Consider the following 24,503-nt stretch of genomic DNA (forward strand, 5'->3'; position numbering starts at 1 on the left):
TTTAGTTTATATTTGTCTACTTGTGATAGTTAATTAATATTTATATAGAAAATATTTTTAATACCTAGCGAAATTCAGTAACAAGAACCGTATCTTTATTATTCTAATATGCTTGTTATTGCACGCCTCATAAGCGAAGCGTTGAGGTGGGTACTACAGTCACTTCGCGCAAAACATCTGGATTTTTCAAACTTAAAATGTCTTTATGTATCATACATTGCACTTGTAAGATAATACATACACACACATATTAAGAAAAAACACTATTTTTAACGTTCATGATATTTTTGATGTCATTTTTGTTATTTAAACTAGTTAAAAAACAGTTTAAAAAAGTTCTGTCTTGGACGTCCGTGTGTCTGTATGTGCGGATCCTTTTTCTTGTTAACACGATAGCGACCGAAATACTTTACTAATCGAGTCTTTTTTTTTCTCTTACGCTTGAGTATGCTCAGGAATAGAACCCTTTCATTTTTCAGGGTCTGATTCGATGTGGTTTAATTGTTATTAAATAAACAAAAATAATAATTAATAAATATTTATTAAAAAAAAATTATGAGGCGTGCACTTTTGGATTTTCCAAAATTTTTTTCAAATATAGGTCACAAGCCTTCAGTCAGAATTTTCCCCGCTAGAACTATAATCGCCAACCAAAGACAATTTCTTATTAGTTTCTACATCTTTACTCTTGGTAACTTCACCTTTAACGTCTGCACTATTTTCATTAACATTTTTGTCATTATCGTTTAGAACACTTTCTTCTTTTAAATCTTTAACTTCCACTTTATTTCTCTTAACTACCACCCCAAGCGCATTTCTTGTCAAAACAGCCTGTTTACTTAGCGATTCTTCTTTTTTTAAACCCCCAAAGCTTGTAAGAAGGCCACTAGAACTCGGTAGGGCTGGCGCGTTTAAGATTTTATGTCTCGTCACAGTCTGTTTTTCTTCTATACTTCTAGAAGGTCTAAGCGCAAGGAGGGCCGCCATGTTTCTATCGTCTTCGTTTTCTGGTAGAAGATTTATATCGAGAGAAGATCTCGCGAGTAGCAAGCCGTCGTTGATCACAGATTCTTCTAGTTCTTTTCTGCGTTTCTGTAACAATAAAAATAAATGGTGTTACGAGACAAGAAAATAGATATTTGTTGTTTAACATTAAAAGATTTGATAACGCAATTTATAACGCATTTTTTTTAAATAAACAATACCTATTTATATCCCGACGTTTCGAACACTTTACAGCGAGCTTACAAAACAAACGTTAAAAATGACTGATAACTGCGTCTAGAGGTCTGTAGTGGAAAGTATTTGTTTGTAGACAGTCAGAAATTGATTGCTTTCGAATAATCGAAAGAATCGATTTTCGAAACATTTTATATCTCAATAACTTCCGATTCGAAGATTTTTTGACTACTGCAAACGGTAAAAATGACTAATAAATGGTCCTTAAAGGTTTGTACTAGATAAATATTCTTTTGTAGTTAGCCAGAAAATGATTGAATGCGGTTAATCGAAAAAATCGATTATCGAGTCAATTTATCTCAATAACTTACGATTTGTCGAAATTACGAATATTTTTCCACTGCAAATCTCTAGGACAATTTATCAGTCATTTTTAATGTTTGTAGTAATCGTATTCTACTTGGAAATAAAATTGCTTAAAATAAAATATATTTTAATATTCTTTCCGCTCATCTACATAAAAAAAAAACAATCAAATACAAATGTTTATCTATAAGAAACAACGGGAAAAACGACTTTTTTTCCAAAACTTTGCCTAAACAATCATTTACCTATCCTCGCGAGCAGTAATTTTTCTTGGTCGAGCTTTTTTAGGCACTTGATCAGAACTACCATGCTTTTGAAATAGACTATAGCATTGAATACATTTTTATCGAATACTCTAAATGGTTTGCAATTTTCCTGTTAAACTCCAGTTTTTGTAATCTTAAAATTATTTTCCTAGTTGATGGGTCACAAACTCACAACTCTTACTTTTACTCTTATTTTTACTGCAACATAAATTAATTTTCAGAAAATGTTGATAGAACTTTTAAAAAACGGTGCAAGTATTTGTAGAAGAAAAAAATATTGGCGGTATTCAGGTTTTGACTTTGGAACACGCGAACCGTGCTGTTTCTAATTTGTTGTCTAGACTGCAAACACTCGGAAATCAGACTTCTGAATTAAAGCTAAAATTTGATTTCAATTAATCAATTTCTTCTAAAACTACATAAACGGGTGTTCTATATCATATGAAATAATGCTTAATCTCTAATATGTTGATGCACAAATCTATACTAATATTATAAGGCTGAAGAATTTGTTTGTTTGTTTGAACGCGCTAATCTCGGGAACTACTGGTCCGATTTGAAAAATTCTTTCGGTGTTAGATAGCCTGTTTATCGAGGAAGGCTATAGGCTATATATCATCACGCTAAGACCAACAGGAGCGGAGCAATGGGTGAAACCGCGCGGCACAGCTAGTGTTAAATTGATGACTCATTCATTGTGTTAAGTATTTCTATTTTTACGTCCACCACTGTATATAGCACAGAACATATAAAAGAGGTTAGAATGGCAATAATTCGCCGTTCGTATAAGAACCGGTGTCGCCTGTGGGTGTCGCCAAGTCCGCCCCATCTAGCCAATCACAGCGCCGCGAGATCACGCGATTTAAAATGGAACGAATCATACGCATGCACACAACCAATGTAAATTTTGCAGATAGCGAGTGATTAATCAGCGCGATCGCGTAGATGTGAGCAGTGCTCATGTCCTTGGCGCGTCTGCCCCGCCTAGAATGCCTTTCTAACCTCTTTTATATGTTCTGTGGTATATAGCGTAATTTATACTTATCATAAAATAAATGGTCCATTTTATTCACTTCAGAATACCTATAAATGGCCTTTTTACTGTAAATTTTTTTCACCGCGCGCAATAGTTATTAATCTAAATATATAAAAATGAAACCCGTTTCGCGTTGTCACCGCATCACGCGTGAACGGGTGGACCGATTTCGATAATTCTTTTTTTATTATATTTCTTGAAGTATGAGGATGGTTCTTATGTAGAGAAAACGTAAATATGTACCACGGGCGAAGCCGGGGCGGACCGCTAGTTTCTTAAAAAACTACATAAACGGGTGTTCTATATCATATGAAATAATGCTTAATCTCTAATATGTTGATGCACAAATGTTAAATAAATTTGATGACTCATTCATTGTGTATGGTATTTCTATTTTTACGTCCACCACAGCTGTATATAGCGTAATAAATTATACTTATTATAAAATAAATGGTCCATTTTATTCACTTCAGTATACCTATAAATGGCCTTTTTACATGTTAGTGAACTTAGCAGATCATTTTTAGCAGATCAAAAAAAAATGTGAGTTCTTATCGCGTGCAGTTGAGTTCTACAGTTCCTTTTTAGAAATAGTTCTGGCGTTTTTACCTCAAAAAACGACATTTGAAAAAATGATCTGCCAACTTCCCGTAGCAGATCATTTTTAGCAGATCAAAAAAAAAATGTGAGTTCTTATCGCGTGCAGTTGAGTTCTACAGTTCCTGATACTTTTTAGAAATAGTTCTGGCGTTCTTACCTTTACAAACGACATTTGAAAAAACCCGAATTGGACCCGGCTTAACGTGATGCTAAGACGTGATGCTACGACGTGATGCTACGGCGTGATGCTACGGCATCATGCTACGGCGTGATGCTACGGCATGATGCTACGGCATGATGCTACGGCATGATGCTACGGCGTGATGCTACGGCATGATGCTACGGCGTGATGCTATGGCGTGATGCTACGGCGTTATGCTACGGCGCGATGCTACGGCATGATGCTACGGCATGATGCTACGGCATGAAGCTACGGCATGATGTTACGACATGATACTACGGCGTGATGCTACGGCGTGATGCTACGGCATGATGCTACGGCATGATGCTACGGCGTGATGAAATATGACATAAATAAATGTTCGAGTGTTTCATTTTACGCGAGTATTTCTAAAAAGTATCAGGAACTGTACAACTCAACTGCACGCGATAAGAACTCACATTTTTTTTTGATCTGCTAAAAATGATCTGCTAAGTTCACTAACATCCTTTTTACTGTAATTTTTTTACACGGCGCGCAATAGTTATTAATCTATATATAAAAATGAAACCCGTTTCGTGTTGTCACGGCATCACTTGTGAACGGCTGAACCGATTTCGATAGTTCTTTTTTTATTATATTCCTTGAAGTATGAGGATGGTTCTTATGTAGAGAAAACGTAAATATGTACCACGGGCGAAGCCGGGGCGGACCGCTAGTAAATAATATTATACTTGACTCACTCTGAAGTTCCTCCTCAAAGCGCAGTTGGCCTCATAATCGTCTTTCCACACACTTTCATTTCGTCCCACAAGTTTGCCGAGCCTGGGCTTATCAAGTTTGCTCGCTTCTTCATCGCCTGTCTTGTGTTCCAGTCTGTAATAAGTAAATATTTTAACAATATTTTTTAACAAAATGTTAGTGTATTTCTTTATTTTGTTTACTTTCCAAAACTGAATTTATAGATACAGTAGCACTTTTGGTACAAGTAAATAGTGCTTGTATATTAGGTTTTGCTCTTAATGCATCTAGAATGCTCATTACTGTGCTTTTCAAGGAGGATGGTGTAAACAAAATTTATTTTAGTTTAAAATGGAAATAATTTTTGAATAATTTTTTTTTTCATAAATTTTGATACATTTTCTTATAAGACAGTTACTATTCTACACTGCTAATCGCTGTAGTCTTTTAAATACAACACCCACAAAATAATTATACATTAAAACATATACCTATTTGATAATGCAAAACAACAACAAACCTAAACATAGGATCGTCAAACAATTTCATCTGAGTTTCCTTGGTCTCGGGCACAATCTGGCCATTCTCTGTGGGGTCCCATCTGTTCTCCTGTCGCCTTGCACCAGATACTATCACATAGTCTAAATTCTGAAAGAATAATTTTAGAATTTAATATACATATACAAATGATTTCATACATAATATTGTCTCTTATTTATGTGGAATAAAAATATATACAAAAAAAAGCTAAATATATTGTCTGAACCAAGAATTTTTAGTTTTGTCTGTTTTATAAGCCGTCTCTTGAAAAGTTAGACCGATTTACGTGATGTTATAAATCCCTGCGATATAATATCTTCTCACACACAATTAAAAATTTTGATCTCTCAAGGAGACCAAAATATTCACAAACCTTATTCCCTCCTCGTTTCAAGTAAAATTGATCAATAATAGAGACAATTTACAGCATACTTCCATGAACTTACAACTCACAACAGACATTACCTTTTCTCTTATAAAATACTAGTGAAATAATGCTGTTCCCTGCGTTCTACCCGCATTACATTGATCTTAGTGTGATGATATATTGCTTTACTTGTTAAATGGATTATCTAACAGTGAAATAATTTCTCAAATCGGTTCCGTGGTTACTGAGAATAGCGTATTTAATACAAACAAGCTCATACTTATATAATATCATACTTACACCAGGATCGGTCTTTATCTCAAAATGATTATCACACAAGTGACACTTCATCCTGAACTGATATACCGGAGTACTATAATACATGTCGATTTTAGTTTTCTCTGCGTTGTATCTTACACCCATACCAATGTGATTGTTGCAGCCGTCACACCATATGTTGTAGGGCATCTCAAATCTTATAATAAGGATCCCCATGTGTAGTTTCCTAGCTCGTTCTCGTAGAGCATGCGTGCCCATGAATTTGTTCAACCCCCCGACTTTTGGATCGTAGTCCGGGGGGTAGTAATGGTTCTGGCCTTTACGTTCACCCATCTTGGTTTATACGCCTGAAAAGAAATGAATAGTTATTAAAATTATACAATGCTGCTTGTACAAGTTTTACTAATAAAATTATTATCAAGCAACAAGGTAAGCAAAAAATTTTTTATCAAATTAGGTTCTGAATTTTATAAAATCCTTACTGTATTGATTAATATAACAAGTAAGTAATTGTTATAGGAAAATGTTACAAATAATTAAAATTAAAGAAATTGTAAAAAAAGAGGTTCACTTTTCAGTTTTCACGTTTATTTATTTTTATTTTTTATGCCATCTGTCAAACAGTCAAATCAAAGTGAATCAAAATTATTTCTGTGGTCTACTATCTATGGATTAACTAAAAAATCTTTTGAATACAATCTTTCTTTATAATTCAACATTTGATTTGTTTAAAATGTTAATTTTACACTTTATTATTAAATATATTTTAAATGTAACTCGAATCAGGCGCTTTTAAAAATGTTAAATCAATTGAAAAGAATAGACAAGCAATGTAAAGCGTCTTATTCACGGTCTATCCCCGACGTACGTCGGCTCAAGGCCGCGGTGCTGGATGTATCCTACTGACGATCGTGCGCGCATCAAGCATGGCTAGGGTTGCCAACTTTTATTTGAAGATATAGAGTATATCTGATTTTAAAGGAGGTAAATAAAGAGTAAATAAATATTTTTAAAAATGTATTTTTTTGTACTTTTTGCAGTACCTAACAATTTTTCATTATTTTTAAATGAATTATATGAATCCAAACATTCCAAATCTAAATTTATATATTTCAAGAGCTCATTTATAATTAATTTTTAATGAAGCTCGGTTTCTCTCTTCCTGCCACTTCACATTCATGACCGAAAAGACTCTTTCAGTAAATGCTGAAGTGGCGGGAACAGAGAGTATATAGCTAATCATTTTTTTAAACAAACAAATTCGTTAGGACATTTTTTTTAAATAAATTGCCATTTTTCTGCAGTGGACTTTTGCATAAAATCTGTGTTATTCATCAATTCACCTTGGAGTTCTTTTAAAATAATAACTTCTGAATATAAACTTATACTTATATAAACTTAACTATTAATATAAAGTTTATATTATAAACATGTGTACTAGGTTGATCCAAAAGTAATGATAATTGGGTATTTCCTATAAAAATATCCACTCAAGTGCGGGAGCCATTTTGCAAAAATCGGGTCTTGTGCGAAACCGGCTCCCGGTGCCGCCGCAGTTGGGGTTTTTGGCGGTCCAATATTTTTTTAAAGTCGATTATCTCAGATTCCTTTATCAATAGCACATTTGCAAGTATGTATATTCATAGATAATAAAATAGTCTATGCCTTGTCAAAACATGGTAACATATAAATAAATAAAAACAACTTGTAAGTCAAAGCAAATGTACCCTTGTAATTTTTGTTACATTTTGTCTGCTAATAAAAAATGAAAACAGCTGTTCAGTGAGATTTTAATATTTATTGATCCTTTGTTACACTCTTCTTACGAGAAAATAAAAACATCATACCCTCCCATACATTTTTTTTACACATTCCTTGTTTATTTTTTTGTACAAAAAACTACCTACTCAATGTGTCATGAAAAGTGGGCCACTTAAATCATGTGGTTATGTTGTTATCTTGATTTATAGCTAGCCTGTTCTTTCCTTAACATGTCATATAAGTTAGAAAGAGGAAGGTTATTAGACCGTTTTATAAAGCGAACGCAAAACCCACGACTGTTGATCGACCGGGAGCCGGTCGCAACGCACAAGCCCCTGAATGTGGATCGACCGGCTCCCGGTCGTCCCGCACTTGAGTGGATATAAAATAACTGTTTCTTGCTTGCTCATGTACTCACTAAGTTATCACAAAAAAATCATATCAATAGGCCACGTTTCCAAGTATTTACATTAATTTCTGTTGGCAACACTAATCTGCTGTACGTCCGCGCTATTCACTGTCCATCTGCACGACGTTCGCGGTGGTGGGGGTGCTTGCTGGATGAAAAGTTGGTCGTGCACATCCAGCAAGATAATAATAATAATTATTGACGTACGTCAACGCTATTCACTGTCGTTTTGCATCGTGCATCGTGTATGACCTTGGCTGGACGTACGTCAAGATGGACCGTGAATAAGACGCTTTAGTAAAATACAAAACAATATGGCACTGGCAATAACGACAGCTGTTTGACAGCTCTGCATATTTCGAAAGAAAATCTCTGAAGTGAAAAACCTTTTTCATTGTTCTATAAACTAGTTAAATAGAAGTTTAGTCATTAGTGTTAAAAAGCTTTGTACTGTACATAATCTAATGTATTTTACGCAGTAAGGACTCGGGAAATGCTTATAACTATAAATAGATTGAGCCGTAGGTAGTTAGTAATTCGTTCAGATTGTGATGATTTCTCGGAGTTTGTGAAGAAGTCACCGCCATGGGGAGGAGAGAGGAGCCGGCCTGGATGCAGGGGACGCTGGGGCTGACCATGGCCCGGGAGCGCGGGGACATTGGTCGTAAATTCCAGAACCGACTTCTTGTGACTCGTAGTATGATAGACAGATTAGGTCTGGAAAGCGAGCTTCATGGGCATATGGGATGTGTGAACTGCCTTGAATGGAGTAAAGACGGATCGTAAGTACTTGTATAATCTACGGAGTGCGTTATATTTCAAAGAATGTGTACTAATACGTGCATTTGCGTCGTAGTGTTTTGGCCTCCGCGTCTGATGATCTTCACGTAATACTGTGGGATCCCTTTCGGTATAAGCAACTTCACAATATAACTACAGGACACACAGGGAACATATTTTCTGTAAAGGTTAGTGGATATATGTATTTCTGTAATTCATTCAATGTGTACTTTAAAAATGTTGCTTGCTTTAATAGTCAGTAAAATGGTGACTTAATTGTACTTAAATCTTATATTTTTCCCATTTAATTAACAAAATATGTCATTATAATAAATTAGCAGCTTCAAACAACTAATTAATAATTATTTATGTATAAGTGGAAATTTATTGTTGATATTATCTGATAATATTGTGATCTTTTGCTTGGCAACTGTTTTTTAATATTAGTAAATTATCTGTATCTTTTACCTACTTACTACCTACCTTTTTAAATAAAAATATACAAATATTTACAATAAAAATTATCATCAAGATTAGGTAGTTGTTTGTTAGTCAAAAAGAGTAAGAATCCTTGACATTTCACACAACATCATCTAGACACAAAATAAGATAAGAGAATTAGAATAACTAAGAAAAATATACTCATTTGTGTGTATGTTTGCATATTCTAGTGCAAGGGAAACAATATTTCTCAATTGGAGTCAATCAACACCATTTGAAATAAAATACTTGTCCTTTATTTTGGTTTAATTGAAATAATTAAACCTTTTATTATGTACTAGCTTTCCGCCCGCGGCTTCGCCCGCTTTGTCTAAAACCTAATAAATTATATACTAAAACCTTCCTCTTGAATCACTCTATCTATTAAAAAAACCGCATCAAAATCCGTTGCGTAGTTTTAAAGATTTAAGCATACAAAGGGACATAGGGACAGAGAAAGCGACTTTGTTTTATACTATGTAGTGATTTTCTTTGTTATTATTGATTTTCTGCTTTCCATAGTTCATAATTGGATAATGTGTAAATATGTTCGCTTGATAAATATAAGTATGACACATGAGTGTATCAAAACATCAAGTTTTGTTTACAAATTTATAAAATGTTTTGTATCAGATATATGACATAATAAATTGAAACTTCTTCATTAATGATATCTATAAATTGCACAGATAATACCTTAATGTATGTTTTTGATTTTAATTGCTTTATAGATACAATGTACTGGCTGTTGAGATTTCTGACTACATATTTTATATATTCAAGAGAAAAGTGCTGTATGATTTATGCAGTATATAAAACTGTGAAATTAAATTATTCTGACTTATTGGTTTTTCAACCCATATTAATTTTATGATAAACATTTCATTCCATTCATTGCATGTGAAAGAAGCCAGTAAAATAAATAAATGTTTGTGTTTGTACCCCTAGATACTGACCTAGGGGTACAAACACAAACATTTATTTATTTATATATTATATTATAGTATCGTTACTTTTAGAGCACTTTACAAGTTACCTTTCCAAAAATATATTTCGTATTTTCTAGTTCCTCTCATCAGATAATTTAGCCACATGTGTCTATTCGCGTAAATGCAAAATGTTATTTTTTACATCTACTCTATTTTATACATCTACCCACATTTAAAACTATCCACTCAATATTGCTCCATATTTATCAATTCCTCACAAATGTTTTGCCTTTTCCAGTTCCTCTCATCGGACATAGTAGCAACATGTGCGGCGGACGGATCAGTTCGTGCGCGCAACGTTTGCGGAGGGACGTCTCTACTAGAGTGTGCATGTCACAGCGGTAGGGTAAAGAGGCTGGCGGTGGCACCGGACAAACCACACCTGCTGTGGTCTGCCGGCGAGGATGGTTTGGTTCTGTAAGTAATAACAAAATACTTATTATATTTAAGCTCAGCCCTATTCCTCTCCTCAAACTAACTTCCTTCCGTACGTCTGGTTGTCTGGAAGAAATCGCTATTTAGCGATAAGACCGCCATTTGTTTTAATTTATAATTGGATTAAGTTTCTAGTTAAGTTATTTCAGAGCAATAAAGTATTAATAAATAATAAAATAACTAATGGCCCATCTTCACAATAGGCAGCATTGGCCCAACAAATGATTGTCGATGTTTGTGGTGATTATAAATAAACTTCTACAATAATGGCCGATCATAGACATTTAGGTCCTCTACACTATCGTGATTGCCACTATTCGGCCAATGCTGCCAAAAAGGGCCCATGAGGATAGAATGAGTTGAATATTGATTAATGATTTGCTGTGGTCCGCTGGCGAGGACGGATTGGTTCTGTGACTGTTAAGACTTTAGAATATTGTGTTTTTGATATGGTGAACTGTAAAGTATTGTATGTCGGCATATCTATACTAATATTGACTGACCGGTTGGCTTGGTTGGTAGTGGCCCTGCCTTCCAAGCCAGAGGTTGTGGGTTCGATTCCCACCCGGGGCAAATATTTGTGTGATGAACATAGACGTTTGCTCTGTGTCTGGGTGTTAATTATCTATATAAGTATTTATTTAAAAATTATATATGTATGTTTATCAGCCATCTGGTTTCCATAACACAAGCGAAAGCTTAGTATGGGATCAGATTGTGCCGTGTGTGAAAATTGTCCTGAAATATTTATTTATTTATAATATATATGTATATTAATAATATATTATATATAATATATAAAGCTGAAGAGTTTGTTTGTTTGAAAGCGCTAATCTCAGAAACTACTGGTCCGATTTGAAAAATTGCTCATTTTTCAAATCGTTCATTTATCGAAGAAGGCTATAAGCTATTATATCATTACGCAAAGATCAACAGGAGCGGAGCCACGCCGGTAAAACCGCGAAGCGCAGCTAGTGCAGTATATGTACATGTCTATAACACTGATTGATTTTATTTATGACTAAGCTATTTTTATTGTTAGTTTTCACAAGGAATAGAATTATGTTCTGTCCTCACAGATTCGGACATAATTTAGTATGTGTTTTGGTACTTTATATTATATAAATTTGCTCATTGGATCATGATTGAGAAGAAAAATATTGTTTGTTTCATATAATTGTAAAACTTTTATACATTCACTTTCAAGCTATTTTAATCTCCATTATATATTTATATTCAAGTTTATTTAAATGCAACTTAAGTATGAACCTTTAAACCTATTAACTTGACTGTTAACAATAGATTCAATAAAGTACTTTTTCACTTATTTCATATGACTCAATCACGTATTTTAAGTCGGAAAAGATATTTAAAAAGGCTTCACTAGCATGCACTCCACCTACATATACCTTACGTCATCCGTTTCTATGCAAATTTCCACCCCTTATTTTAACCCCCTCGAGTTACGACATAATGAATTGCTTAGATCTTGCGCTTCATCTATAAAAATAACGAGCTGTTCTCCGCGGTTTTACCCGCAGTGATCCGCTCCTGTTGGTCTTAGCGTGATGATATATAGCCTTCCTCAATAAATGGGCTATCTAACACCGAAATAATTTTTCGGTTTCAAATCGGACCAGTAGTTCCCGAGATTAGCGCGTTCAAACAAACTCTTCAGCTTTATAATATTAGTGTAGATTCATCCTATTTGTTAAGGGAAAATGACTTGAACTCAGAAGTTATTTTCGAAAAAATATAAGAATGAATTACACCGGTACCACATTTCTATAAAAAGACTAGGGCTGAAAAAATATTGCCAATAAATTGACTATCTCGGATTCTCGTTAATACTTATGTTAGCATATGACAATTATATTCTGTCGGTAAGCTATTCTAATAGCTGGAAAGCTATTCATTTCGGTTTCATTCAACAGTGATTTGCCTGTTTGAGTCCCTGGCTAAGCTTGAAATCCATACTAATATTATAAATGCGAAAGTAACTCTGTCTGTCTGTCTGTTACTCAATCACGCCTTAACTACTGAAGCAATTAGGATGAAATTTGGTATAGAGATATTTTGATACCCGAGAAAGGACATAGGCTACTTTTTAACCCGGGAAATAGGATGGGTTTTATTCCGGAAATCCCACGGGAACGGGAACTATGCGGGTTTTTCTTTGACTGCGCGGGCGAAGCTGCGGGTGGAAAGCTAGTTTCTTATAAATTACTCATTATCTGAATACTATGTAAATAAAACAAAGTGAAAAGCAAACTAGAAGTTTATATTAGAGTGTGGCTATTATGACGTCATCCATGCATTAACCCTTAGTTGCATACGCCCTAGATAGGCATTTGACCTTTCATTGTTGCTGCATGATTTAATCGAATTATAGTACATTGTAACGATCAACACTGACTGAGGGTCAGAAATAGGCTATGTAGTATCTTCTACAGACCGAATAAGAAATAGGCCGTATGGTATTTTGTCTATACTAATTCAAATGATAACCCGACTGATTTTAAAGACATTTAGTAGTTAATACTCCTTATTAAATCGCGCAATTGAAATTTGTTGAATACATTTCAATTGCGCAATTTAACAAGCAGCGTCGACGTATATTAAACTGAATTCGAAAGCCATTTGTTTGTTTAAAATCTAAATTGCCTTCTAACTAAATGAATTATTTAATTTTCATCCTAGCTCCTGCATATATGTATTATAGATGCGAAAGTAAGTGAGGATTGGTGTATGTTTGTTACTCGTTTCCTTGAAAATCACTTAACGATTTGGATATTACTTGGCAGGGCTTATATGTAGTAATATGTAGTACAGCATAATAGCACAGATAGTAATTTATTTATCTATAATTTTTGTTTTACTACGCAAATGCCAATAACTTCATTTTATTCTAAAAACTAACTATGATTTTAAAAGGAATATTTTTCAATGCATTATTGCAAACATACGTAGAGCTCTATTTAAGTGCTAAGGTTCAAAGGTCTAGTGCTTATAAATACGTTTTGTGCATAGGAAACCTTTGCCTTGGGACTTATCAGCGCGATCAACAATGTTGTCAGGATGTATATTATATTCCATTTATAGAATACCTAATGCATTCTTGTTTATATTCCAAATTACTAGGCTAGAACTATATTTTCCTAGAAAAAAAGTTGGGTTATTTAATATACCCTATATTTTTAATGATATTTTAATATATGATTTGTGTATGAGTGTTACTTGCACTAAATTAGTTCCTCTTTAGATATCAGCTGTGCTTCGCGGTTTTTTCCGCAGTGCTCCGCTCCTGCTGGTCTTAGCGAGATGATATTAGCCCATTTAATTAAAACGGACCAGAAGTTCCGAAGATTAGGGCGTTCAAACAAACAAACAAACTCTTCATTATATTAGTATAGCTTTCTCTAACCATAATCAAATCAATCTTAATTCAGAAAAAAAAGTAAAATCATGCTTCATTTTCGACAACAGGCAGCACGATCTGCGCATGCCGCACCGTTGCAACTCGGATTGCGCAAACGTCCTCGTAAACCTGCTCAATCACATGGGCCGATATGCGGAGGCAAAGTGCGTGGCTGTAAACCCACGCCGTCCTTACCAGTTGGCAGTTGGAGCTAACGACTTCTATGTGAGATTGTACGATACAAGGATGATCAAACTGGGAAGATTGCAGGTTGGTGATGCGGTGAGCGAGGTGTTTTTATTTAAAACGTGTAAAAATTGTTGGAAACTCTGCCTGTGTAGTGGGCAGAGTTTTGTGTATACAGACTTTGAACGTTATTGCCATGAAATAAGGTTTATTTCAATGATTTATTATGCAACGCCGCTTGGATTGTGAGTCCAATTGTTTATAGTATGTCCATGCATAATATGTATATGCATTTTTAAAGTTAAAGTGTTCATGTATCAATATTTATTGAATCTGTATTCAAAAAAAATTTAATTAATATTCCACCGCTCGTCCAATGTGCACACTATATTCTATTTAGGGTCTATTCCAATCCTTGGTTATACCTTATTCGTCTAATAACATTTTATGAAAACGGTCATCAACTTGATATTTTACAAAGCGACATTTTATATTACTAGCTTCCGCCCACGACTTGCACGTGCATCCCCGTTTTTCCCCGTTCCCGCAAGAATTTCGGGAAATCCTTTCTTAGCGGATGCCTACGTCCTAACATCTACCTGCATGCCAAATTTCAGCCTGATACGTCCAGTGGTTTGGGCTGTGCGTTGATAGATCACTATATCAGTCACCTTTGAGTTTTATATATTGTCTAATACTTCGATGTATAACTTTTAACCAAGAATTGAAATCGGTCCTAATCAAGAAGCTTATATCTAATACACTGGTGATTGCACTAGGCAGGCTAGATCACACCTAACTTGGCAAGTTGGTGTGAAAGGGATAAAAAACATACAGGCGTCATTCAACGTCATATTTTCTTGTTACAAGTTAATGTTCATACTGAAATCTCCAGTGTATTAGATATAAGCTTCTTGGTCCTAATACTCATAAACTGTTTAACATTAAATATTATTTTACAGGACTTCCAAATGAACGCACCAATGTCACGGCTAATGTGGGAGCGGCAGAACGTGAGGTGTTCCCGCGCGGGACACGGCGATCCCGATAACAATATACCGAGAGCAGCTGTGCAGTACTTTGCGCCTGGTGAGTGAGATAGAGATAGGGGGAGAAAGAGATGGTTGGAGAGAGAGGAATATAGAAGAGATTGAAGGAGAAAGAGAGACAGTTGGAGAGAGAGAGATATGTAGATATAGAAAAGTAAATATAATTATAGAAATACCAGCTTTCCGCCCGCGGCTTCGCCCGCGTTTTCAGAGAAAACCCCGCATAGTTCCCTTTCCCGTGGGATTTCCGGGCTAAAACCTATCCTATCTTTCAAGTTGGATCGAACTGCACATGCTGTGCGAATTTTATTATAATCGGTTTAGGAGTCCATTGAGGACAAACATTGTGATACGAGATTTATATAATATAGAATAGAAATATAATATGGTTGAAAAGAGAGAGATAGAGAAAGAAGTAAGAGTTATTGAAAATTGTTAAAAACTTGTTTTTTACATATTAAACAAAGATTAGGTTATTAAACTATAGTTGAGCCAATTTAATAGGCAACATTTGACGTCTATCAATTTTATCTTCATAGGGTGGTAACCTGCTTAAAAACATCGATTAAAGCGAATTAATCGATACGGACTTGAAACATTTGTCAATCGAACTTGAAACACATGTCAATAATTTATGATGATTTTTATTCCCAAGTAATCAATGCATTCGATTCTAGGTGTCAGATTTCGATTTTTAGAGTAACGTCTCTGGTATTTAAAAAGAAAAAAGGTTTATTGACACAAAATTGTAGCGACGTCAGTTCTTTAAATAAGAAAATGTTTATTATGTTTAGCATGGTTTATCAGTAAAATCAAATCCTAAAATTAGTTGCATCGGTCATTATTATTATAAATATGTAATCGTAATTGAAAAAAGTTAAGCAAATGTGCAGTTCTAACAAAACGAAATATCATGTTATTCTATGTTGTCGTTACTAGGTTACGTTGTTGAATTTTGTTGAACTGTCAAATGTTGCCTATTAAAATGGCTCTACTATAGCTATTCATTCTTTGTGCAGTTTTGTGTTGTAAATCTAACTCAAAAATTTCGCACATTTTGAATTATTATGAGTATTCACCGTCGATATTTGTTTTATATTTGATACTAGCTTTCCGCACGCGTCTTCGCCCGCTTTGTCTAAAACATAATAAATCATATACTAAAACCTTCCTCTTGAATCACTCTATCTATTAAAAAAAACGCATCAAAATCCGTTGCGTAGTTTTAAAGATTTAAGCATACATAGGGACATAGGGACAGAGAAAGCGACTTTGTTTTATACTGTGTAGTGATGTTAAATAATTGCAGAATAAACGCTTTTTGAAGAATTTTAATTTTTACCCGATTTTGCAGGTCATTTATCAATGGAGCCAAACGACCACACGTATCCAAAGAAAGCGGTCACGTATATCGCTTTCAGCCACGACGGGAACGAGTTGCTCGTCAATTTGGGATCTGAACAGGTTAATTATATTATTATATCTCACCTATTTTACTATTGAAAAGTTTATACAGGTCCCCTTAATACAGGTTATACCTAGTAAGGGGGCCTGAACCCCAATCTATTGTAAGTTGTAACTTAATGTATGAATTCAAATAAAGATTTTATTTATTTATTTTTTTATTTATTTATTTGTAAATTTAAAAGGAGTGTATTTTCCTTTAGTAGAAAGTAGAAACTGTAACTTTGCCCATTTTTACTTTTTTCCACAATCTAAGCTATAATTTCATTGAATGTTGTAAATTTAAACACAAGTACTATTAAACCATTAAACTGACTGGTTGGCTTGGTTGGTAGTGACCCTGCCTTACAATTCAGAGGTTGTGGGTTCGATTCCCACCCGGGGCAAATATTTGTGTGATGAACATAGATGTTTGCTGTGTCTGGGTGTTTATTATCTATATATAAGTATTTATTTAAAATTATATATGTATGTTTATCAGCCATCTGGTTTCCATAACACAAGCGAAAGCTTAGTATGGGATCAGATCGTGCCATGTGTGAAAATTGTCCTGAAATATTTATTTATTTCCATAAAGTTTGATATTAAAGTTGACAAGTCACTAGAATAACATACAAACTACTTTTATTTGGCATATTTTATTGTCGACGTCTAAAGTTGACAGTGAATTAATATAATATGTAATATTTTTAGATATATTTATACGACATAAACTCAGCAAGGCGGCCAGTCTTCGTAGAGAGTTTTATAATCCAACACAATCACGGGTACCGCGAGGGTGAAGCCAAGAACGGTACGAAAAACGATACCAAAAACGGTACAAGTGATACCAAAAACGGTACCAATAACGGTACCGTTATTGAGGGCAGCAACGGTACCGTGGATCAACAGTTGCCGGAAAAAGTGCAGCAAATGAAGGAAATGGTGAGGGAATAATTGATTTTTGTGCTATTTTTGTTAAGTATTTCACTTATATTATCATAATATTATCAACTTTATAAAATTATTTTTTCGTGACCATATTAGATGGCCCATCTGCCATTTTGCTTGCTCTGCCCTAAAAAAAAAGATTGAGAAAATGTATTGAATGCCAATATTTATTTTGTTTCCAAGTAAAGTCTATATCAAATATAAACTTTATGTCCATACTAAGAAGTATCAGTTTTGCTTGATATCGATTGTTTCTCGATTTTCCTCTTTAAACAACACGATAATGAACCTTATTTACAATGGATTTAAGAATCAATTTTGATTGTTGATTATAATACATATTTTTGTACTTTTTTAGGCCAATGAGCTAGTAAATAGGAGCAATTATTCAGCTGCCGTAGAATTGTACAATGTCGCCATATCGGAGTGTCCGAACTGCGCCATTTTATATTCGAACAGAGCGGCCGCGCTTATGAGGAGGGGATGGTTAGTGTTTTTTATTACTTGCAATTTATTTGAATTGTTTTTCCAAATATTTATAAGCGAAAGAAAGCTTAAAAATTAAAATACTATCAAGAATTTTATTTTTTTTGTTTTGGTAGCTTGGTTAAAGTTGTATAAATGTGGTACTGGGTTCGATTCCTAGTCAAGACAAAGAAGAAGAGTAGGTGACAGAGACTTTTTGACAGATGTAAAAAAAGTACAGCAGCCCATTTAGTTGTTTGATTTTGAGGGTATTTTATAAAATAAATCAATTCTTGTTAATTTTGATTGTTAAATTTGACTGACCGGTTGGCTTGGTTGGTAGTCGCCCTGCCTTCCAAGCCAGAGGTTGTGGGTTCGATTCCCACCCGGGGCAAATATTTGTGTTATGAACATAGATGTTTGCTCTGTGTCTGGGTGTTAATTATCTATAGAAGTATTTATTTAAAATTATATATGTACGTTTATCAGCTATCTGGTTTCCATAACACAAGCGAAAACTTAGTATGGGATCAGATTGTGCCGTGTCCTGAAATATTTATTAAAGTGAAACTTTTATTACATCGTCTCAAACTTTTTGGTCTGTGTAGCGCATGTCGCGTGACGGTCGAACCGTACGATAATTATCGTACAAATACGACAATTTTGTGCCTAAGTTTCACTTTTACCGTGGTTTCATAAAACCACACAACATTTTTTATTATTATTTATTTATAATTTTGATTTGAATAAGGTCCGGCGACACATACGCGGCGATCCGCGACTGCTATAAAGCAATAAAACTGGACGCAAATCACGTGAAGTCTCACTTTCGTCTCGCCAAGGGTCTGATGGACCTCAAACGAGCTAGAGAAGCCCACGAGTGCCTGCTGTACTTTAAGGACAAGTTCCCGAAACATGCGACCAGCCATGCGGTGTTTTTGTTGCAAAAGGATATAAATGTTGCCCTGGAGTCAATGGAAACGCAGCCAGATGAAGGTAGGAGAGTTAGGGCTTTGTACTTGAACACAAATTTAAGCCAAAGGCCGGAGTGTGCTCGTATATAAGAGACAATATCTGTTATCAGCGTCTTCGAAACTTTGAAAATCCAGATTTTTCAGTACTATGGCTCCTTATTGACTTCGGTGCAGACCAAATAGAGTTCATAAATTGTTAAACGTGAAGTCCCATGTTCCCTGGTGGGGTAAGGGCCAGATGCATAATACATCTGTTTCACTGATCGATTTTCTTCAGGGACAAGGAAGCGATCAGCCTTCTGTGTCCTGCCAGACCGAGACATTTTTTTTCTTCGGGAATCGAACCCAGGACCCCTCGGTGCTACTACGCTCATGCGTCAACCACTGTACCAAGGAAGCGGCCGAAATTAAATATCTTAAACTGTTAAGGGCGTTTAATTATAATAATTTAACTACATTATTCTGTACTATCCATACTAATATTATAAATGCGAAAGTAACTCTGTCTGTCTGTCTGTTACTCAATCACGCCTTAACTACTGAACCAATTTGCATGAAATTTTGGTATAGAGATATTTTGATACCCGAGAAAGGAGATAGGCTACTTTTTACCCCGGGACATAGGGTAGGTTTTATCCCGGAAATCCCTCGGGAACGGGAACTATGCGGGTTTTTTTTTATGTGTTAATCCAAGTTACCCTCTATATGTGTGCTAAATTTCATTGTAATCGGTTCAGTAGTATTTGCGTGAAAGAGTAACAAACACACACATACACATCCATCCTCACAAACTTTCGCATTTATAATATTAGTAGGATAGGAAGTAGGATTGTAACAGGCATGTAGTATCGTATATACGCCAAGTTGTAACCAAAAAAATCATACGTTATATATAGACCTTATAAGTTATAACACCTTGTCTCTTTGTTTTATTGCCATAACAAAAAAAAAATGTATGCGTGTACTAGAGTACACACGTAAGAAGTGAAACTTATTTATGACCTTAAAAATGTCACGAGTATAGCGTAACGCAAAAATGTCACGCGTACGGCGTAACGCAAAAATGTTACACAAAATTTTTGTCCAACCCCGATAAAGAAGTTTACTTCAAAAATATTTTCAAAAATGGCGAATAAATCAGGTTGCCTTTCAGCTTCAGAAGAAGAAGGGCAAACCGGTAGTGCCCTAGAGAGGCAGTTACGTAGTTCCGCGTTGGATTACAGCCATCGTTTCTTGGGACACTGTAATACTACTACAGATATTAAGGAAGCCAACTTTTTGGGGCCAGATGCTAATTTCTTGGCTGCTGGGTGAGTATTGTAAAAATGAAATGTTAGAATGAGTAAGTTTTGTATAGAAATCCAGGAAAAATGGCTAGACTGGGTGTGGGTATAAAACCGAGAAAAATGGTCGAAGGTTAATGAATTGAGAAAGAATTCGAAAATAAATTATTTTCTAGGGATTCGACAAAGGTCGATCGCTTTTTGATCACGGTTTGGTCATCATATTGTATTCTAAAGTACTGATAAAAAATTCAAATGATGAATAAAAACTAAAATTTTTGTTGATCGTGCATCAAATGTCGAAAAGACATCACAGATTTTATTTAATGTTGTTTACAGATTATTACATAGTATTAATCGCGTTTACGATTGATGCAAAACTGGGAAGAAGCTATAGCACGTTAACATTTTAATATTGGGAGCGCGTAAAGTGTAATCCTGATTTATTATAAGGTTTTTTATTAAAAAAACATTATAAAGCAAAAAACCAAGCGCGAAAAAAAGAGCGCCAAAAGTGTTTTATCGTGCTAAAACAAAAACTGAAAGTAATTACAGAAAATGCTCTGACAAAGCCCTCGTAAATGCTTTAATGTAATTGTTTATGAAATAAAAATCATAATAGGTATTACCATGTCAAATAGAAAACGTAAAAGTGTGAAAATTAGAGGTAGCTTCGTGATTTTTTTCTATCGGAGCAATTTTAATATTTGATGTTTTTGATCAAACAGAATCCTTGAAAATATCATCTAGTTTGATATATATTTTATTTATTAGATTCGGTCTGGAATATTACACGTATCATCTAATAGAAGATTGGTTATTTTGCTTTATACCCACCCTTAAATCGTTTCCTTAGATCTGACGACGGTTCGATGTTCGTGTGGTCCCGTCGCTCGGGCAACATCGTGCGTTGTTTACGAGCGGACGAGTCGATACTGAACTGTGTCCAACTGCACCCGTCCATGTTCCTGCTGGCCACCAGCGGCATTGAGGCCGTGGTGAGGCTCTGGAGCCCTAAATCCGAGGTATTTATATACTCCGAAAGAAAGAAGGAAAAAAAGCTTTATTGCCAACAAAAACTTAGACTATCTTAACTTAAAAAGTAAACATGTATTAGGCAATCGGAACAGACTCAGCCATGCTGTGGGCTAACGACCGAACAGCGCTGATTTTCAGTCTGCCCGCGTATTTTTCGAGGTTCTACATTTATATAAATACTAATAATAAAATTACATCTTACTACTCGAGTAGGAATCATGGTCAATATCCCTATTAACTGATTTTATCAGATAAAAACAAGTCAATAAGGATATTGACTGGTTCAGGGTTTTGACTGTAACATATATATTCATGTCTGTTTGTCTGTCTGCAGGACGGCACCGCGGAGTCCCGTCTAGTGGACAGTGTAACGGCAGCTGCCGCCAACCAGCAGCGCATGCGCAGCGACCCGTTCGAGGCGATGTTGCTCAACATCTCGTTCGCCGGCGGGCCCGAGCGCGACCTGCAGTCGCCCGTCTGCCGCGCCACGTATGTACATACATACACACGCACGTACATACAGACAGACACACTCAAACTCAAACAAACTCAAACTCAAACATTTATTTATTCAATTAGACTTCTTCGAGAAGCACTTTTGAAACGTCAATACATATTTTTTTACATTTACCACCGATTCGGAAAGCAGTATCTATGGAGAAGAACAGGCAAGAAACTCCATAGTTGATCTTTTAAATCATATCAGTATTACAATTTAATTTTACAAAATATGTAACTGTAACAAGCACACATATACTCGAATTTTTAATTAGACAAAGTATACTGACAGCAGCTAATGCCACTTTGTAAATAATGTATTGTTACACACTAAATATTCACTAGACGATCGATGCAATTTCATTCATTCCCGATTTTCAACCATTCACTTTGTGACAACGCTATTTTTATTTCATCAAAAACTAACAACACAGTAAACGTCAGTTTACTTTGTCTAATTAAAAATCCGAGTATAGAGACGCACGCACAAACACATACGTGCGCTCTAAAACATGCGTGCGGACACACACACTCAAACACGTCCGAGCGCGTACATACGCACGCATAAACACACGCACAAGTGCGCACACACACACATGTACACACACGCGCGAGCACATGCGTTTCACTTACTCGCTCTGTGGACGTTAATAAATAAATAAATATTTTAGGACAATTTTCACACACGGCACGATCTGATCCCGCTTTCGCTTGTGTTATGGAAACCAGAGAGCTGATAAACATACATATATAATTTTAAATAAATACTTTTATAGATAATTAACACCCAGACACAGAGCAAACATCTATGTTCATCACACAAATATTTGCCCCGGGTGGGAATCGGAACCCACGACCTCTGGCTTGGAAGGCAGGACTACCAACCAAGCCAACCGGTCAGTCATACAATCATATATCAGTTAATAATAATGTCTTACACACTCTTATATTCTCAATCTTTCTATAACTATTAAGTACTTCTCATATGTAAATTAATAATTAATGTCGAACTTTTGATGAATATCGTAATTTTTAAGTCAAAAAAGAATCAAAACATAGTACAATTTTTTTTAACGAGGTAGTTTTAGTAAATTAATATAATTTTTTTTAATTTCAGATAAAGAAAACTCACCAAGCCTATGGGTGGATTCGAGTCAAATGTAAATAGTTATTATACATACACATATTATATTATTTGTTGTTATATATAACATTTCCCGTTAATGTTGATTCCTAAGTTTATGTTAAACACCGCGCCGATAATGGATCGTATTTAAAAACGGTGGGTTTGCATACGTGCGAGCGAGACAGCATGTCACAAGTGAGATGGTGATATGATATGTCGATTCGATCCTTTATTGGCACGGATTTTAGTTCCACAACCGAGAGTAGGGTAAAGGCCCTTGTTAAGACTCAAACTTATTTAATTTAAGGCCGATTTTTCAATCCTTAGTTAAAATTTATTCGTCGAATAATGTATAAAACTACCATTTTAAAAACGTATTCTAATTGCCCGTATTTGACAGTTTACGTGACATTTTAATACTATTGTGTAATACTTTATTGGACGGATAAGTTTTATCCAAGCATTGAAAAATCGGCCCTTAGTGTTTTATTGTGATTTTTTTTTGAATATTTTTTTTTTACTATCGGTTACCAATTAAGTCAAATGGTACACAGGAATTAGCCGAATCGACTAATTATTTGACGCAAATTTGTATACGAATACGCAATTGTATTTTATTTACTCCATAATTCCTGAAACTATATCAATACAGTTGATATTAATAGATATAGTTCAGGCAAATAATATAGACTTCGCAAATATTTTGCAAAGTCGGTATGACGGTAAATAATATATTTAGAGATAATATAAGAATTAAAAATTATACATAGGTCCACTGTTCGTAAATAAACATGTAATAAATGCGTAACTCTATATATTTTTTGTTTTATTTATTAGAGTATTTTAGTATACCTATTTAAATAAATACGACAAATACATGCATTTCTCAAATTTTTGGTCCTTTATCCAATTAATTATCAATCGATATAGTTAAGCATATTGGTGCTCTTTAAAAAAATCAGCTGTGTTCCACTGCACGTATTGAGGTGAAACATACAAGACAAATCTTCATTGTAATACGAAAATACCGATATAATATGTATATTATGATCATCGAGATATATAAGAGAAACATTCTAAAACAATGCTTGAGGACCCTAGACCCTTTGCATATTATTTCATAGGTATATTATAATATAGGGCCAATACCGTCATATCCACTTTGTAAAATCTAGTTAAAATATATCCTACATCATAATCATACAACTTCCTAGTAACTGTTCGCTTGACAAGCTAACATGAACAATATTTATATATATTACCAGTTTATTTCTATACTGAATGCTTTTTAAAATATAATTTTTTTTTCATTGCAAAATGCCCAAAAGTATATAATTTTCCTTTTTAATATTTTACACTTGTAAACGTAAAAATGTTCATGCAGGCTTGTCAAGCTTACAGTTATTACACCTTTAGCCTCATGCTTGTAAACTTTTTAAATCTAACGTTTAATTGAGTTTTTTCTTGTATAATTCAAATGACTTGCATGTGAGAGATGCAAAAAACTTACGTTGTGATGATGATGATCAAAAGTTTATGAGTAAGCACACATGCATCACGTCTTCCTTAAAAAACCAAGTGTTTATTTGGTTCATTTACCCTATCCTAGACTTCGTGTTTTCAACTATTATAATATTTTTGATACCTATTTGTTTTTCTGCGAGTGTTCGTTATAAAAGTCTTT

General features: G+C 34.7%; 2 protein-coding genes across 3 annotated transcripts; one reads left to right on the forward strand and one right to left on the reverse strand.

Moving 5' to 3' along the window:
* Window positions 1-593: 593 nt before the first annotated feature.
* On the reverse strand, window positions 594-6,154 carry LOC149902673 (coiled-coil domain-containing protein 130 homolog). 2 transcript variants are annotated; one of them, XM_090109665.1, is made up of 5 exons: window positions 6,065-6,154; window positions 5,556-5,881; window positions 4,869-4,996; window positions 4,351-4,483; window positions 594-1,092 (listed from the first exon to the last, which is right to left on the reverse strand). In XM_090109665.1, exons 2-5 carry the CDS (start codon window positions 5,865-5,867, stop codon window positions 613-615), a joined length of 1,053 nt encoding a protein of 350 aa, XP_089965791.1. In that variant the 5' UTR covers window positions 5,868-5,881; window positions 6,065-6,154; the 3' UTR covers window positions 594-612. The 2 variants fall into 2 exon arrangements, with proteins under 2 accessions (XP_089965791.1, XP_089965792.1); XM_090109666.1 differs by having other exon boundaries at window positions 6,017-6,154.
* Window positions 6,155-8,042: 1,888 nt separating this feature from the next.
* adp (WD and tetratricopeptide repeats 1) lies at window positions 8,043-23,634 on the forward strand. The gene is made up of 13 exons (XM_090109389.1): window positions 8,043-8,486; window positions 8,561-8,672; window positions 10,192-10,370; window positions 13,875-14,088; window positions 14,955-15,081; window positions 16,396-16,505; window positions 17,199-17,429; window positions 17,794-17,921; window positions 18,652-18,896; window positions 20,028-20,184; window positions 21,014-21,182; window positions 21,530-21,684; window positions 22,811-23,634. The coding sequence occupies exons 1-13, from the start codon at window positions 8,290-8,292 to the stop codon at window positions 22,812-22,814; spliced, it is 2,028 nt and encodes a 675-aa protein (XP_089965515.1). The 5' UTR covers window positions 8,043-8,289; the 3' UTR covers window positions 22,815-23,634.
* Window positions 23,635-24,503: the final 869 nt, after the last annotated feature.

The sequence above is a fragment of the Colias eurytheme genome, chromosome 14 (genome assembly GCF_061535395.1).
Source record: "Colias eurytheme isolate Ceu_HAF_F1 chromosome 14, ilColEury1 Martin Lab GWU primary, whole genome shotgun sequence".
NCBI lineage: Eukaryota > Metazoa > Arthropoda > Insecta > Lepidoptera > Pieridae > Colias > Colias eurytheme.

Coding starts and splice junctions, on each gene's coding strand:
- adp (XM_090109389.1), top strand. CDS start 8,290: ATGGGGAGGAGAGAGGAGCCGGCCTGGATGCAGGGGACGCTGGGGCTG. Junction 17,430..17,793: donor TGCAGCAAATGAAGGAAATG/GTGAGGGAATAA, acceptor GTACTTTTTTAG/GCCAATGAGCTAGTAAATAG. Junction 18,897..20,027: donor GGAAACGCAGCCAGATGAAG/GTAGGAGAGTTA, acceptor GTTGCCTTTCAG/CTTCAGAAGAAGAAGGGCAA.
- LOC149902673 (XM_090109665.1), bottom strand. CDS start 5,867: ATGGGTGAACGTAAAGGCCAGAACCATTACTACCCCCCGGACTACGAT. Junction 4,484..4,868: donor TTTGACGATCCTATGTTTAG/GTTTGTTGTTGT, acceptor TACTTATTACAG/ACTGGAACACAAGACAGGCG. Junction 1,093..4,350: donor CTTTGAGGAGGAACTTCAGA/GTGAGTCAAGTA, acceptor TTATTGTTACAG/AAACGCAGAAAAGAACTAGA.